The sequence below is a fragment of the Alligator sinensis genome, unplaced genomic scaffold (assembly GCF_000455745.1).
Source record: "Alligator sinensis unplaced genomic scaffold, ASM45574v1 scaffold165_1, whole genome shotgun sequence".
NCBI lineage: Eukaryota > Metazoa > Chordata > Crocodylia > Alligatoridae > Alligator > Alligator sinensis.
This window is the reverse complement of record NW_005842054.1, coordinates 334,444-352,285: the sequence shown is the minus strand read 5'-3', so window position 1 is coordinate 352,285 and position 17,842 is coordinate 334,444. Positions and strand designations below refer to the sequence as shown.

The 17,842-nt window shown below is 42.3% G+C and overlaps 1 protein-coding gene across 1 annotated transcript in view; it reads right to left on the bottom strand.

Annotated features, from left to right (window-relative positions):
* The window catches only part of LOC102384942 (doublecortin domain-containing protein 5), a 96,521-nt gene extending 83,670 nt beyond the window's left edge, over nt 1–12,851 (bottom strand). The window contains 2 exon segments of the mRNA XM_025203352.1: nt 7,046–7,227; nt 12,811–12,851. Coding sequence (XP_025059137.1) covers nt 7,046–7,227; nt 12,811–12,846 — 218 coding nt within the window. The 5' untranslated portion in view covers nt 12,847–12,851.
* Nucleotides 12,852–17,842: the final 4,991 nt, after the last annotated feature.

The window sequence follows — 17,842 nt, the reverse complement described above, 5'->3', positions numbered from 1 at the left end:
TTATCTCCTGATAGCTTATTAGCTGCAGCTGCAGATCTTTAATTAGTACCGCCATATCCACCTCCCTGTTCTCGTTACTGCCCAACTACATGGATAGGCCATGCTTCCATCTTCATGGGCATGTCTACATGTGCATTTACACCAGCTTAAATTTACTACACAGTAAATTACTTCATAGTAAGCAGCAATAGGCTGGTGCCTCCACATGCAGATCAGAGCAGCTTGCCATGTACCCTTGTGGCCACTGGGGGCACCTCCAGGCTCTGGACACATGGACCACTTCCACACAAGCGTGGACATTTGGTTCCCTAGGGACAAGTAGCAGTGGCACACCTCATGCCACCACTTCTTGTCTTCGGGGAATGCCTGTGCCACATGCACTTTGGCACATGGCAAGTTGCCCCGGCTGGCATAGGGGAGGCTGGGGCCAGCACAGTACTAGCCCCAGCACTCTTATCTGAGGTCCTGGGGGCCTCCTGGAGCTGCAGCCATAGCAATCCTGCTGGGCAGAGCCTGACCGGCAGTCGCAGCACAGCTCCAAACAACCCAGCTCTGCTTTTTAGCAGTGCATGCTGCCCGAGCATGTGCTGCTCTGTGTTTTTTTCTGCATTTTTTTTTTTGACCCCTGGATATCCAGGGGTCAAAAAAAAAACACAGGAAAAAAAACCAGAGCAGCACATGCCTGGGTAGCAGGCCTTTGTATGGGTGCACAGGTGCGTGGGTGCAGTTTTTTAACGGGAACAGTTTTATCCTTTTGTGATGTAATAGTTAGAGTGTAGATATATATAACGTTATGTATATAGAGAGACATATATTTAAAAAAACCCCAAAAGAATCTTCTCCCATTTGAATTTAGCATCCATGTTTGAAAAGTTGGGTAGGAGAGGCTGGGTCCAGCAACTGTGCTGGCCCCAACAGCCTTACCTGCAGTCCTGGGGGCCTCCGGGAACTGCAGCCACAGAACTCCTGCAGCAGGAAGCCTGGCCGGCAGCTGGAATGTGGCTCTAGCCAGCCAGGCTCTGGTTTTGGGTGGTGTACACTGCCGTCATGTGCACTGCCCCACTTTTTTTGGTGTGGGTTTTTTTGACCGTGGAATCTCCCAGGGTCAGAAAACCCACATGCACTGCAAAGTAGCAGCATGGGAAATGCCTGCATGTGTGGTGTGTGGCACCACAGACGGGTCTGCAGTGCTACATACGCATATCCATGCTCATCTGGATATGCCCAGAAAGTTCAAGAAGAATGTCTATGAGCATTTCTGATAAACTCTACAGCATATAGGACCAACAGCTATCATAATTAAAATACGAACATTTACCAAATTACCACACCATGAAAACCAAAGCCATGAATTACTATTTCCTATTCTAAATGTAGGAAATTCCTGCAGTGTCCCTAAAGAAACACTGGTGTGGTTGGTACTGGTAAGTGATGAAATACGCAACATAGGATATTCATTTTCTTGTTGCCAAACAACATGGCTAAACAAACAAATAAATAATGTGGTTCACATTATTTGTGTGTGTATATGAATGCTGTAAGCTAAGCTATGGCAAATAAAGTAGCAGACAATAAAAGTAATTCTGGACATTTCCCCATAAATGGAGGCTCCTTTGAAGGAGAGCAACACAGATCACATATCACTCATAAGACAGTTAGATATATTTGCTAAACCAACAATAATACATGTAAGTAATACTGTGCTTGATTCATAATGAAAGCATAACAGTAATGAAATTCTGTGTTAAGCCTCAAATATTCAGTAACCTTATTACTTGTAAATTATCACAACTGAACACAGGCTTTAACCAAAATGTAAGAAGACCCTATTCTGAAAAGTTAATTCCTTTGCTTCCATCCATTGCTTATATACTGTATTTGTAACCCTCACATCCCGGATCACCTATCTGAAATTCCCAGAGTTGATGTAAGTCAATGACCATACCAGTAAACCGTGAGTTTTCACTTCCTTGTCTTGTGAGATATTAACTTTTAAAGCCTATGACATTAATCAATTCCTGTAAGTTTAGATTTCCAGAGCCCTGGCAGCTTGTGAATTGGTTGAAAAGAGCTATGTGGAGGGAGAGACATGGTTTTTAGCTGTTGGCAGGCAGGGGGAGAATCTCAGAAAGAGCTTATCCTGATTTGTTTCCTCACACTGGAAAGCGTACCCTTCTTCAGTTTGTCACTCACAATGTTTTTATTTAAATATGCATTACATGTAAATGTTTGAGAAAGCCTTTTCAAAATATTTATGAGGTGTTATCTAATATCGATGATCCTCCGGGGTCCCTTCCAGCCCAAATGTCTATGAAAATTGTCTCAGGGAGGGAGGGACAATACACCAAGTTTCAGAATGGTGTAATATATTATGACAAGTATGGCCCCAGTCTTACAAATAATTCTGTGCATTCTTTATCCTGAATTTGTGAATAATCTCAGTGATTTACATAACTGTGAGAGCAACAGAAAACAGAAAAAAGGCTTCCTATTCTAAATGACCTTGTTGAGAAGGAAATTTAACGTTTAAAAAAAGTAAGCACTATAATTTCAGAGCAGATAGAAATAAAAAAGGTGGGAAAGTTAGGACTAGTCATTAACTCTCTATATAAAAAGATCTGAATTATTTTAAGAGCACTATACTCACATTTTAGATCTAGCAGAATGAACTAATTATGAAATGTATGCATCAAAGATTTCAATTTCAGGCTTGACTTTACTTTGAAAATTAATTTTTTACTTTATCATTTTTGCAGGCATCTCAGTGGACAGCCTATCTGAATGCTACTCATTGTTCAATGATGTATGAAGTGTATTTAATCAATGTGAAGAAAGTAATATTAAACTATTATCAGAAGCATCAAATGTTCTAAAAACCTCAAAAGAAAGGTCAAAAGGTAACATCTCTGCTAACAATATGAAAAATAATGTATTTAACTTATTCTTTACACCAAAACTTTACAATGATATATGAATTACTATCTTTTTGTCACATGAAATGACAAATGTTCCCTTTGTTTTAAATACAGAATATTTTAAATAATAGAAATGATTCATGTACATAAAAATAAGCAAGATTTTTTTCAATATTTTGCTTGAGAGTATTTTGAATAATCATTTCAGTGGTAAACAATATTTTGAATAGCCAATTGCAGATTTCATTGATATGATCTATGATCATTATTCAACCATTTACTGTGTTAGAGAGCTAACTGTAGTAAATGCCAACAGGAGCAATTATCCCACAATTAAATAGCTATATATTTTAAAGTCAGGTACAGGCAATCCTCGACTTACAATGTTTCAAGTTACAACATTTTGCACTTACAACCTTTATAAATTGACACCCTGTTTCAACTTTCTGGATGCATCCACACATGCAAGCACGTGCACTTGCAGCAGCTCAAATAGAAGTGGTGCAAATTTGATCCGGGGCTTTTTGCCTCAGCACATGTGTTCAGACATGCAGTTTGTTGTGGAGCAAATTGTGCCACTTGGGGCAAAATAACACTGCCTGGCTCCTCCCAGATCTGCAGCCAGGGGGAGCTACAGCCCAGGGCCAGCACCTGTGCTGTCCCCAGCAAGATAAAAAGCTGCTCTGTCTTGGCCCCAGCAGTACAAAAACCTGCCCTGGCCAGCAGCTCAGGTTTACTTGACCTCAGGAGCTTCTGGAGCCCAGGCAATTGGTATCTGGGGACACTACCCCTTGTGTCAGCTAGACTGCGGAAGCAGCATCCCAAATTCACTTTTTAAAGTACCCCAAAATCCACATTCTTCCACAATTAGAACAAAAGGGAGAGGGAAAGGGGGATTGATCAGATGGGCAATGTTTTATTGTTATATTTACAATGTTAAAGAAATTTGGAAGCCTATCAGTGTCTCTAGTATCATAATAAATAAATCCTAAATATCTATATGTTTTAATGTTTGCTTTGGGTTTCCTTATGACATGGTGGGTGTGTGATGGGGGGATGTGGGGTTTGCAGGAGGGGGTAGGAAGGGAGGTGGGGGGATTTGGGTGGGTGTGGAGGGATATGGGAGGATGTGAGTCACTGTGTGGGTAGGTATGGTGGGACTGTAGGTGTGGGGGCTGTTTAGGAGGGGTGGGTCCCCTGCATGAATGCTGCATGCCCCCGGTGGCTGGTGGGGCACAGCAGCACTGGTGGCAGTGGGAGCATGGTGGTAGTGGTAAGCAGGGAGCTCCTGCAGATGCCGCTGGCACTGTCAGCAGTGGGGGGAGGGGTGGTGAGTAGCGAGCACCCACAGACACCACTGGCAGCAACAGCGGTGGCCAGCAGTTGACTGCAACAGCTGACTGCCCACAGACACCACTGGTGGCACGGGGTGGGGGTGGGGCAGCAAGTGGCAACCACATACAGGTTCATTCCCCCAGCCCCCTGTTCATTCCCCCTGCTCCCCATTTATTCCCCTGCTCCCCACTCATTCCCCCTTCCCCCTATTCATTTCCCCCCTCTGGTTCATTCCCCCCACCCTCTGTTCATTCCCCCAGCTCCCTGCTTGCTCTCCCAGCCCCCCACACTCACCGGCAGTAGCAGAGAATGAGCAGGAGACTGGAGAGAGCAGGGGAAGTCTCCAGATTATCTCCAAGAGCTTGTCTCCAGTCTCCTGCTGGTCTCTAGCCCCCTGCTCCTTCCCCTGCTTGCCTCCAGCCTCAGGAGGGAGCAGGAGGCTGGAGACTGCCCCTGGAGACATTCCCCTGCTGTCTCCAGCCCCATGCTCTTTCCCCTGCTCTCCGGAGGCTGGAGACAAGCAGGGGAAGAAGCAGGGGGCTGAAGAAGTCAGTTTAAACTTTACAGTGCTTGATCTGATGTGACGCCACACCAGTGAACAAGTTTGTTGCATTGCTCATCTCCCTGGAAAACATCTGTCCAAACTTCCTTGGACACTTTCTTTAAGAAAGCAGACAAGACTTCAGAAAAACCTGCAGCCAAGACTCCTGAGAAGACCCCAGCCACAAACCCTTCAAAAAGTCCAACCAAGAGCCTTTCAAAAAGTCCAGCAAAGTCACCTCAAAGAAGTCCTTCCCAATCAATATGATTGTTAATTACAATATAAATACATTAATGTAGCTATATTACTCATCTATATAATTGATCAAATACAAAATTCTGGGTTATTTTTGGTGAAAATAGGGTACTGGGCCTTGGTTCAGGAACCAATCCCCCATTTATAATATTGTTTCTTATGAGAAAATTGGTTCTGAGTTACAATGTTTTGACTTAAGAGTGGTTTTCAGGAACCAATTGTGTCGTAAATCCGAGGACTTCCTGTATTGTAATCAATACTCACAAGCATTCAAATCTTTTCCACATTGAGTTCAATTCAAACATGATCATGACAAAACCCTTAATTACAGACCTCTGTTAACTCCTTAAACTTTCTCACTATTACTAATATAGGGTCATTTTCATGTGGTCTTTAAAATACCAAAACATACAGAATGATTTAGCAGAATAGAAGGGGGCAATTTTTTTGGCAGGTGTGCCATAAATTAGCCCCACACCCTCCCCTAATTTCACTCTACTCCTCTTCCACTACCCAATCCCTGCCCTGTCCTGCTTTCCTGATCTGCTGCTTTGCTTACTGCTTCCTGCCCTGTGCCTCCTGCTCAGTGTGCAGCTCTGTTTCTACTTCCTGCCCTATTTGCCACTGTGCTGCCTATCCCCTCCTTGGTACTCTACATGCCACACCCAGAGGCTGCCCCCCTACCATTTCTGGCATGTGTGCCGCAAGGTAGCAACCCCTGTATCAGTATCAGTAGAAAGAAACAGGCATTATTTTAAAGCAAGTTGTTCAAATTCTGTCATTCAATGACTATTCTTTTGAAAATTCATTAGAAGTTTTAGTCCATTTCCAAGCTGATCAATGTCAGTGAATTAAAGACATTTTCACAATGGGTCTCTTGGACGACAGTTTCAGCAGACTTGTGGCAGACTGAGATGGAGAACCTTCACTTTCCACTCTATCTTGTCTCTTTGACAAACAGGATTTTAATCTCTGTCTGTATCAGTGCTACTCTATGGGTGCGCCTATATGAGACGCTTAATGGGAAATTAGCACAGTTTACTGTGAAATAATGCTTATCTCCCAGCCTGAGCTCTGGGGTCATGGGGCTCGGGCTGGGAGACCTTTATCTCCAAGCAGCAGCTCACTGAGGATAGGACCATCACTGGGAGATGGTTATCTCCCAGCCCAAGCCCTGTGACTGCAGAGCTCAGGCTGGAAGGTAAGCATCTCCCAGTGGCATCCCCTCAGTCATGGAGCCAGTGCTGGGAGCTCCCTGCTGGCAAGGGCTAGGGAGCTGGGTGTGGAACAAGCTCCCCATCCCCCACTCCATGATTGCAATTGCGATTGCAGAGCAGGGACTGGGAGCTCCCTGCATGGGGACAGTTCCTTGCCCAGCCTGGAGCTGACTGGGAGATGCCCTTGACTGGGATAGGTCCCAGCCAGCCCCAGGCTGTTGCAGAGAAGCACATGCAGCCTAAAGATGGCACAGTAAATATAGGCTGGAATAAATGCATGTGTCAATGCACCCTGTCCATCATAATACAGACCTAAAACAGCATGTTAGTTTTCACCTTGTGTGGTTTTTACCTTGTTTATCAGGAAATATATCAGCTCAGGGTGTACACTAACTTCAAAAGAAAGAAGTGATGTCAAGAAGCTGCCTCTGAATCGGGTTCCTCTGCATAATAACATATTGTACTGCCAGCAACAGACTACAGGCAAGTAAGCTTTTGACAATTTAAGCTCATGCATCATAAATTAATGACCAAAGAATAATTCCCAGAAGCAATTAGAGTAAATTACTTAATAAATAGAGTGTGAATTGTCTGTGTTATTTGAGAATGAGAAAAGTGGTTGCTTTGGGAGACTACTGTGGCTTTTGAGTAGGATCCTGATTAAATTATTCGTAACACATTCAATGCACTATATGCTAACTGAAGGTATACTCAAGTAAAATATAAGTCTTAAGACATTTTTAAGTTTATGACATTATTAAAATTAACTTCTGTTTCCTTACTGTCTACTCAGTATAGTTGTAAGATCAGGTACAACGATGGTGACAGCCCTGCTTTTGTCCATGTCTCCATTGTGTAACACCCGTAGTCTCACAGGCATAAGCCAATCTGATTTCATACCAGCTGGTTTCTTTAGTGAGGGACTATTAGGAATCAGCAACCCTTCAATTGGCCAATCAAAAGCCTTTTAATATAAAAGCAAATGGTTAGTGGATTTTATATACATGGTTCAGGGAATAATCATATGTGCAATAATCATTGCAGTCTACCACATTATATAAACCTTTATAATGCTTTTATAGTTAACCATGATACAAGTAAGTATGTTGCAAGTGTTTGGAAACCACAGTGATAGTTGAGGTACAGGAACCTAGATAGAAGAGAGATCAACAGAAAAATAGGAAATATTACCACCAACCTTTGTGTAGATCTGCTGTCCCAGGAAAGAACATGACAAAAATCCATACAGTTTTCAGTAGAAAGAAAAAAAGGAAGGACAGTGCAGGAAACAGGCAATATTTTTAGATAGATACCCTTCAGCACTATATAATAAACTTCAGAGATGAGTGAACAAAGATCACGATTCTCTACATCAGGAGTCAGCAACCCCCAGCACACGTGCCAAGCATGGCACTCAAGGCCATTTTGCTCAGCACGCCACTGCCAAGCCGGGCTCTAGGCAGCTGCTGCCAGCCACGGAGCCCAGGCTGCTCCCAGCAGGTAGCTGGGAGGCTGCAAGCCCTGCTGCAAGCAGACTGGGCTCCTTGGGCTGGCTACGGGCCGGAGGCTGCAAACAGCTGCTCTGGGCTCCAACATGTTGGCACTCCAGCACTTTCCAAGGTAGACATTGTTTTTTTCAGCGCTCCGGCCAAAAAAAGGTTGCCTACCCCTGCTCTACATTGTGGGTAGGATCAATACTGTTACAGTGTAGGTTCTTATACTTTTTCCACAGTACGTACCACATTTTAATAATCATGTCCCTGATCTGTAAACATGTATGAATGTGCTTTGCTTTACCTTATTACTGTAAATAGTTCCATTTGGTTCCAGCACTGTTGGGGTTTATATTATGTCAAAGAAAACCTCCCCTTCTAATTTCACAATCACAAAAGTATTTGTTATTGAATGATATCTTTGTAACAAACAAATATCAAGGAAGCAGGAAAGCATTAGTGGGAAAGTGTCCAAATATTTTGTCTTGAATGTGACAAGTGTTTTGCCTTTTTCATTAAAAGTACACATCATACTGTCTGCTTTCACTGTTCAAGTCTCCCCCTCCTATCCAGTTTACTCTTTTACTTCTGCAAAGTGTACTGCCCAGCTGCTCGATTTCTTCTGTCCTTTTTATGCTTTTCATTTTGTATTGTTGACAGCTGATTACCCATTAATGGGCAGCTTTAACTGTTGCTACCAAGAACAGAGGCCCTTGAGAGATGCTCCTAGTTCCTCTCATTGGCTAGGGACAGAAATGACACATAAATTAGTATAAGTGATCAGAAACCAGTTCAACTCTGTAACACAAAAGAAGTTCAATGCACATAAACCACTTTCAAAGTGGCTGAAACAGGTTTAAGATAAACCTGGATGGATGTAGTATCAGACTGATTTAGGGTAAATCAGTTTATTGAACTTTTGTCCCAGATCCCCTCCACACACAAGTTAATTCATAGAGCCCCAGCATCTCAAGATGGTTTGCACCACCCCATAAGTGTAGTGTGTGATTGAATGAAGTTTTAGCAAGATGTAATGTAAGGCCAGAACATGATAGCTTAAACGGCTTGGCATTTGAATAGGTTATGTTTAGATTAAGTAATAAGGGTATTATATTGATAGTAATAAGTTTAGTGGAGATATAATATAATATATATATATATATATATTATGTGTAATCATTTATATATGTAATTAAGCCATGCATGAACTTTTTATATAATATGTATAAGGATAGTAGTGTGATTGATTGAATGATTGTAAAGTGTATGGAAAGTTTAGAGTGTGCCTGTGTAAGCATGAGGAGGTTTGCTAAGGAGCTGAATATGCAAGTTACCAGACAATGAACTGATTAATGGATGGCTGAAGAACCAGTCTGTGACCAGGTGCAGAGGAGATAGGCTAAGCAACAGGATAAAGTATGAATTCTGCATGTCTTGCAATTTAGCCTAAACAACTTTCAAGGCTGGAAGACTGACTTTTATGACAGGAGTGACCCCGAGCTGAGATAACGAAGAGAATGATAAGAAACAACATCTGGATGAAGACATACAGATAGAAAAGTACCTCAACTTCAGACAAAGACTTGAAATCTCTATAAAAGTGGGATGCAGTAATGCCAGAGCAGGAAATTTACACTCTGCAACATCAGGGAGCACAGGCATGTCTGTTCACCTCCACTCCCATTACCCTCAATGAGCCTGGGCTGGCTACCCAGTGCTAATATTGAGCAAGCAAGCTGGTAACTATAACATCTAAATAGAGTGTGTGTCTGTTTGTCTGCATGTGTGTGTTTGTGAGTATGGTGTGTTTAGTGTATGTCTTTGTATGTTTTTGTTTTATGTAATTAATAAATGCGGCACTTTGCCTTATCCCCCCTTATAAGGTCTCGCTCATGATTTGAGCAATTGGAAATTTGTGTAACATAAGCCCCTCCTCACAGGGTGGATGGGCTAGCCTTGGCCCAAGTTGTCTGCTCCAGCCAAGCAGGGAAGCATGCTCTAGCACCTCCTGGCTTCCGGCTCGGGATACTGCAGGCATCTGGCTGCATTTCCAGAATCACTTTTGATTATCAGTTCAATCTATGAAGCTTAGACTAACCTGAAAAAGGTTGAATCAATTCAGCCTCAGGGTTTTTGGCTGTCTGTGCTTAGCCATAAGGGACAGCCACACTATTAGGGGCTAGCTTGTCACACTTCTTTGTTTACAATTATTTCTATGAGTATCCAGGTTCTGTTTTCTAATGAGGAAGAGCCTAGACAGCTAGAAAAGCTGAAATGGAACCAAAAGGGAGAGGAGCCAATACCATGTGACCTGCTTAGAGTCTGCAGATCTCCAGTGCCCCTGCACTGTAATTTGAAAACAGCATGTTAATGAATGAATATTAAAGAGGAATGGGATTTTCTTAAACCTCACTGAAATCTGAGCCTCCTTATGTAAAAGCGTAGATTTGAGATCATGGCAGTGAATCATACCAGGTAAAGAAGGTTATCATGGATCAATCAAGAGTTGATAAAATACAGGATTATATGGATTAAATTGAGATTATAGCTAGCAAATGAGGAATTAAGGATATAAAGCAATGAGGGAGAAGCAAGAAGTTAGGTGATTTAAGCAACATAAATGTAATGTAGGCAAGTTAATGTTGGAACAATTAATCAGTTAACTGCCAGAATGTCATGGTTTTTAGTGAATGATCTCACAAAGTTAATGTTGAATAACCTATTTTCAGATATTTAATTTCCCATGTAATTTCTTTTTTAAATAGAAAAAAATGAGAGAGAGAAAAATATGAATATAATTGGCTTGTACAGGTTACAAATTGCCCTGGCTTTATTAGAATAGCTCATAAAATGTTGGACTGACTAATTTTCACAGTGTAGCTGTTTAAGTGTACACTTGTTTTGACTAGTGTCCCCAAAACTCTGCTAACATTAACATCATTTATTCAAACCATTTTGTCCCTCTGAATTCAAGAAAACATTAATCTCTTCCTTCCCCTCAACTTGCCCAATATCAGGTACTACTGAAATAGTAAATTGTAACATTCGTTGTGTGTGAGTGTGTGTGGTGGGGGGGGTGTCCAGCACATGTACAGGTGTCCAAAGGTACCAAATTAATGAGATATACTGGAAGCTAACAGGCCTATGCAGCCTGATCAATAACACTGATTTACAGCAAATGTCAACTTTCAACTCAATTCCTGTTTCATTTCTATTAATAAAAACGAATCTAATCTACTATGTCTAGTTTCTGCTATGGGTTCATCATTAAACAGTTCTATAAACCTAACCTACTTTGAATTTGTGCCTACTCTAATTAGTAACATTGACAGACATGTTGCAGGGGTTAAAAGTAAACCTTTCTTTACTCATCAAAACAAGGAAAAGACCTGCTTTGCTATGATTTGGGTTGACTGAACATGTGTAAAACCAGAGAAAGTTAGAAAAAAAATTACAAGCATATACTTCAAATTTGAAATGTAACCTAAGGAATATGCTCTGTGGGTGAAAATGTAAGCAGACAATATACCTTTTATTGCTAACTAATGTCTGAGTTACAGGAAGACAAGGTTCCTTGGGTGAATTTGATATCTTTTATTAGACCAACCCAAATGGTTGGAAAATAGTTATTAAGCAAGCTTTTGGGTTCAAAAACCTTACAGGAAAGCATTGTTGCAATAAGTTACAACAATATAATGGCAAAAAAAGAAAATAGTAAATTATCTGCACATGAAAAGTAAAACACTGAATGGCATATCGCTCTGGAGAGTTACTCGAATCCAAGACAAAGCTCTTTTCCTTTATCTAACATGGGGAGAAAGCACCTCATCATGGTTTCACATACAACTGGGAAGACAGATGGCTGCTAAGGCTCTGACTCTAGGCCTGACCTGGATTTGGGGTTGGAGTTGGAACTGCAGCTGCTGAGCATCTCCTGCTGCTTCTGCCCTCTGCAGCCTTTGTCACCCCATCCTCCCTCTCTGTCACTGCCTCTATCCCCTCTGCCTGGCCCCCTGAATGCCTGCACCCCCACCTCCTCTTCACCCCTACTTGTCTTCCTGCCACCTCTGGCTCCCTCCCCTTCATGACTGCCACTTACCCTCCCTTTCTAGCCTCCACTCCAGCCTGGGGCATGGTTGCCCCAACCAGGCAAAGCAGCAGTGGTAGGGATACAGAAGCAGTAGGGGAAGAGGGAGGGGAGAGGTTGGGGAGCAGGCAATGCCAGGGAGAGGCAGCTGGGGGGCAACTGGCAGGTCAGAGGCAGTGGGGAGGTTGGCAGCAGGTGCCAGGTATCAGAGGAACAGTGGGAAGAGGAGGAAAGTATAGGAGGGAACAGGGAGTGGCAGGGGGGGAGGAATTGTGTGGGGGCAGGGACAACAGGGCACAGCAAGTGGCAGGGGAGGCAGGCCCTGGGGCACACAGGCACAGTGGGGGAGGCAGCAGGGCAGACAAGTGCTGGGGGAGACAGGTGGCATTGGGCAAGTTTGCGGCGGGATTCATAGATTGTTAGGGGCTGGATGGGACCTTGCAGATCATCAGGTAACCTTGCATATAATGGGCAGGGGTCAAGCCACTTCACACCTTTACTGCCTTTACTCTTACTGTCTTGCCCACCACCTGTGCCCCCACCATCTTTCCCCTGCTCCCTGGCACTGTTTGCCCTACTGCAGCAGTGGAGGGGACAAATTTAATTCAACCCTCTAATATTTAGATTATATACCTGTAAAATTATAACTAATTTATACATTTTACAGGTATAGAATCTAATTATTGAAGGGTTGTCGTAAATTCAGAATTGTCCTGGATTTGGGTAAATATGGTATTGGTGTTTCAGAGCTAAAGACTAGTAGAGCAAATCTGACAATTCCAGTGAATTTGCAATAATTTATTAAAGCAAGTGATACCCTCTGCACTACTCCCAGCACTATTTACATTTCTGATTTTCCAAGTTGCAAGAATTGAATGACATACTTGCATAGTACATTACATCTTCTCTGCTTCACTTGAGAAAAAAAACTATTCAATCTGTTATTTCTTTTTTCCACTGAAATTACCTCATTAAGTTCTCCATTTGGAAGGACAGGCCACATGTATGTCATCTTGTTCCACAAGGGATTCTCCACTTTGGAATGCTTCCATTGGCAAGGTTTAGTTGTTCCTTCATGCTTTATGGCCCACCTGAGAAAAGAAAGTGAAATCATTTTTATAATTACACTTCCATCTGGGAATAATTCTTAAGCAGTTAAATTGCAGCTTCCTGGGTAAAGCAAAATTATGGATCTGGTTTTGAACCTCCTACCTCTATAGCTGGGTAAGCTAAAGTCATGAATCCAGAAAAAAAGGGTAAACTTGGAAATCTATATTGCATTCAGAGCTTTCCCAAATGTAGAGGTATCTATTTCTTGGCTCACTACAGAGATTGATTCTGAGGTGTGAAACTGGGTGCTGATCCCATGATCAGCTATTTGTTGTTACACTTCTTCTATGATCTAGATTTAGGGTTCACCAACTTTCTTCCACACCTTTCTGGCGTATGGGCAGTCCCAGAAGAGGTGGTCGATTGTTTCTGGCTGCCAGTAGCAGGTCTGTCTCGGGCAGTTCGATGGACCCCTCTACCCTGCACAGTTTTTCGAAGCCCGCATGGGGCGTGCCTGGTGTGCTGCCTGCCAGTTCAGGTCTCGGTGCTTCTTCTGCAGGTCCTTGTGGAAGCTTTGCTCCCACATGGTCTGGCAGCTGTCACCAGGTTGTAAGCCTACAGGCAATATGGTGTGTCTGCCCTTATTACCTCCCGTATCTTGTGGTGGTTTACCAGGGTCGCTAGGGTTGAATCATGCAGCTTGTATTTCTCTCAAAAGCACTTCAGGATCTCATAAAACCATGGAGAATCCATGGCCACGGGCTCCCATTTGTCACTGTGTGCACTTGCCACTGTCGGAGCAACTGCCTTGCAAAATACTTAACGAAGCTGGCTGTTTTAGATTCCACCCCTGTTTCCAGTTTGCAACCCTGGCTCGTGTATTTGGCCCAGAGAAAGAGAAAGACATCTGGCATCCCTCCACCTCTGGAGTATTTAGTTTTGTACAGCTTGGTCTTCGCTACTTTCTCCCATGTGGAGTTCCAAAAGAAAACACAGATGGCTCTCTGGATTCTGCAAAAAACTTGTTCGGTGGGTAGGGAGGAGACTAGGGTGGTGTGTAGCAGTATCAGCAGGAGCACCACCTTCATCAGTGCCACGTGCCCCTCTATTGACAGACAGCGTGATTGTCATAGCCCTGCTCTCTGTCTGGTCTTGGCCTCCACCTTTTCCCATTCCCTCTGCCCCACCAGCTCTGTGTCAAACTCCACCCCAAGGATCCTTAACCCTTCCTAGGAGACAGAAACCCCCAGGAGTGATAGGCCCCTGAACTTAACCCCTTCTGCTGCTCTGTGTACCTGGGTGTGTTGTAGTGCTCTTTCCACTGACCTTTTGTCCTTGCATATGATGTTTAGATCATCCATGTACATGAGGACTTTTGGTCTCCTCCCCATTCCACCCAGGAATTTTCATTCCCTTGACCTCCTCCCCTGTCTGAGTTGTTGTGCTCATTGAGTGCCCATTGAGTGCTGTCCTATTCTGACGCACAGTAAATTAGTTTACTCCAGCCTCCTAGGGGCACATGTGTAGACACTGAGACATTTACTGCACAGCAAATTAGTCAACTGTGCAGTAAACATTTTGTGTAGACATGCCCACTAAGCAGTGCTGAGCTGTGCGGTCACCATGGCTTGAAATGCTATTGACTCTGCTGGGGCCCAGCCCAATGAACTATTTTGTAAATCTTGAGCCTCTTGGTTTTGGACTAATATCATGCATAATTTGTACTATCTATAAGTACATGTTTTTATAAGTGTGTTTCTGGAGTGCTAAAACTTGCAGTAAAATAAGTAAAATGTATCAGTCCTAGTTGAACTAAATCTATGGATACTATATGCACATAACTTCAGGTATGTTTGTTTCAAGGTTAGTGTTTTCAAATTTGCTTCTCATTTTTGTGTGTTCAGGGAGAGCAGTGTCTGACAATGGTGAGGGCCTACATGGGGAAGAAGTTGGCAGGTAGAGGGCATAGGGACTACTTGACTCCAGATTTACTTTCCCTGCTATAGCAGTAGGAGGGGGACAAATTCAAGGTATACCCCAATGATTTGGTTCTATATCTGGAAAACGATAACAAATCTATCCATTTTCCATATATAGAATCTAATTATTGAAGTCAAAGGAGGATGTTTGGCCCTATACCAATGGTCACAGACTGCACTGGGGGATTGAGGGGAAATGTGCATTTACTAGGCTTTTACAAGTACCAGTTGGATCCAGTTGCTGCATTTTGTACACTTTCATGTTAAAGAAGTCCTATCAGTTGGAAATGAAACACTGAACAAAGCAGATGTGTATCAGGCTCCCAGGTTCTCAGGGATTTTTGAATAGCACACAGTGCCCAAAATAAAATAAGCTAAGAAAATAATGTGACTAGTAGAATAGAACAGTTAAAAACCTCACTATAGTTGAAACTCTTCAGAAATATGGAGGTCATCTGGAGAACAATGCTTCACTATCTGCAAACAACGGGTGCCAGTCAAAAAGATAGCAATCGGAGGGCAGATTTATTTACGACAATAGCAAGTTTTGAAGCCCTTGATGTTTTTAATACTATTCTGTTAACCTAGGTGGAGGAGCCCAACTATGATACAGGAATCTGAGTACTGCACTCTGTGTAAAAATGAAGCTACAAAACACAGACTACAAAACAGTAGCATAACTAGGGATAAGCAAGCAGGTGCTAATTTAGAGGGGATGCCAGAATTACATCTACTGAAGAGCTTGCACTGCTGCTGCAGCTACCCATGCCATTGCAATCATGGCCCTGGGCAGTTCCTTCATCTCCCACCTGCCAAGTGCCACCTCTCACCTCAAGTGCCAAAATTCCTAGTTACACCTCTGCTATAAAAAGAAGGTGACCAGACAGAAAAAAATTATAAATGATCTAAAATGAAAGAGTTAGTCTTGCATTTTGGAGGTTTAATTGGGCTCGTCGACACATGCACTTCAAGGCACAGTTGTTAGTGCTGTTGTTTAGTACTTACTTTAGGAAGTACTAAAGGATGGTGCAGTAACAGCCATTACTGCACTGGCCCAGTGGTGCATGGTTGTTTTTAGATGCTATGTCACCATAGTGGTGTGCTATAGCAAGGTAGCTCATCGCTCGGTGACATAATGTCAGCATCATGGTTTGTGCCCACCAACACTGTAGCATTACGTGTAGACATGCCCACAGTGTTCCTAATAAGAGACCAGATTATACCTGGCATCTGGGACAAAAGATAGAGAGATTATTGAAAGATCCAGAATTAATCTTTGAGGAAGCAATTAGAATTTGCTGAACAAAAAAATGTTACCCAATCTGGAATGAAACTCATGGAGTTTTGATAGTATTCTGACATGGATATGATGGAAAATTCAAAATACTACAGGAAATAAAACTGAGGCAGAAAGTCATGCAAGGTCACTTTCCAGAGCAAACTACGCATGATGTGGCAAACGATATGTGCCAAGACAGTGTCTGGCTTTTGGAAAAAAGAGCTGAGAGTATTTCATCATTATATAATTTTGTAAGATTCTGTAAACCCAAATCAGCATGCCCCTAATGCACAGGTATGAAAAATATTAACAGATCAGCATTTTACTACTGATGAGGACAAATTATATTTTTAGATGCTCTACAGTCACATATTAAGGAATGTGCACATCTTGGGCAAAGTTAGGCACGACAAAGCACCAGCAGCTCAGTGGAATTTAGGGTAGCAATGGACAATGTTGCAGTAGGTGGTGACTGGCCAGCAGCCTGAAAGCTAATGTGTCTCACTTAAATGTTCCAGAAACTTTGACATTGCACAGAAAGAAAAGCCAGTCAGTCAAAATTAAATTGGTGAAAATTAGGACTTGCAGTGGTAATCTTATTCCCACTAAAAGAGGATGTGAATTAAATGTATGAGTAAACAACAAATTGAAAAGCTATCACTTGTAAGAATTCCAGGGGGGGAAGTATCTTTTACCAGATTAAAGCCACATCAAGCCTGTGGTTTCCTCATTTGAGAGACAGAGTACCAACATAATTGAGAAAGAAATGAAGGATACCTTCCAAGATTTAGGGAACCTCTGAAAAGAAATACAATACAGATGAAAGAGTCCAACAGCCCCACAAGTCATGAAGCTAGAAAAGGTTTCCTCATTGTAAGGCAGAGTCTAAAGGAAGAGCAGGGTAATTTCCCTGCTTGGGAAGCAAGAGAGATTTTTTCTGCTGGGCCTGCAAGGAAATATGTTGTCAGCTAAAAGGAAGAAGTGCTCTGGACAGCACTGAATTGGAACAGTTTTGGTTTTAACTGATTTTGAGTAAAGACTTTGTAAATTTTATCCAGGGATTGTGGTAGAAATTTGCATTTATTGGTTGGAAACCACTGGAGTGGAATTATAGTCCACAGTATGGAATTATAGACTTTGCTCTCAGGACTTCTCTCTCAGTTGTGCCTTGACACTAGTTTCCTCCTGATGCAGGGCAATGTGTAAAATATATCATTCATATATTAATTTTTTTTCCTTTTCTGGGTTGATGTGTCCTTGTTCCTTTTTAAACTTTGTTCCTTTAGTTTTTAATGTTCATACCGGTATTGGAAAAGGAAGGAAAGGAACAAAAACATGCTACTGACATCCACTTAAGCATCAGACTTTTCTGGATTCAACAGCATATTTTGTGGGACTGTAAAGTTTCTGCCAGGTTTTCCATATTATTGTTAATGAACATTCACAGCATACACCAAAAGGTCTTCACAGAAAGTGCTATTAGGCTGCCAAATTTCAGCACAGTGTGAATTTTTATAGCAAAGTCATAAGCCCCTGAAAATTGTGTTTTATAAATGAAAAGCTGACAGACACTCAACTGTAATGGCATTAATGGGTGCAACTGTAATGACTGTATATGTGCAAAAAATAAATTATATCCTTACAGCATTTCATGTTTGTAGTATCACTTATCACTGAAGGCTTTGAAGTAA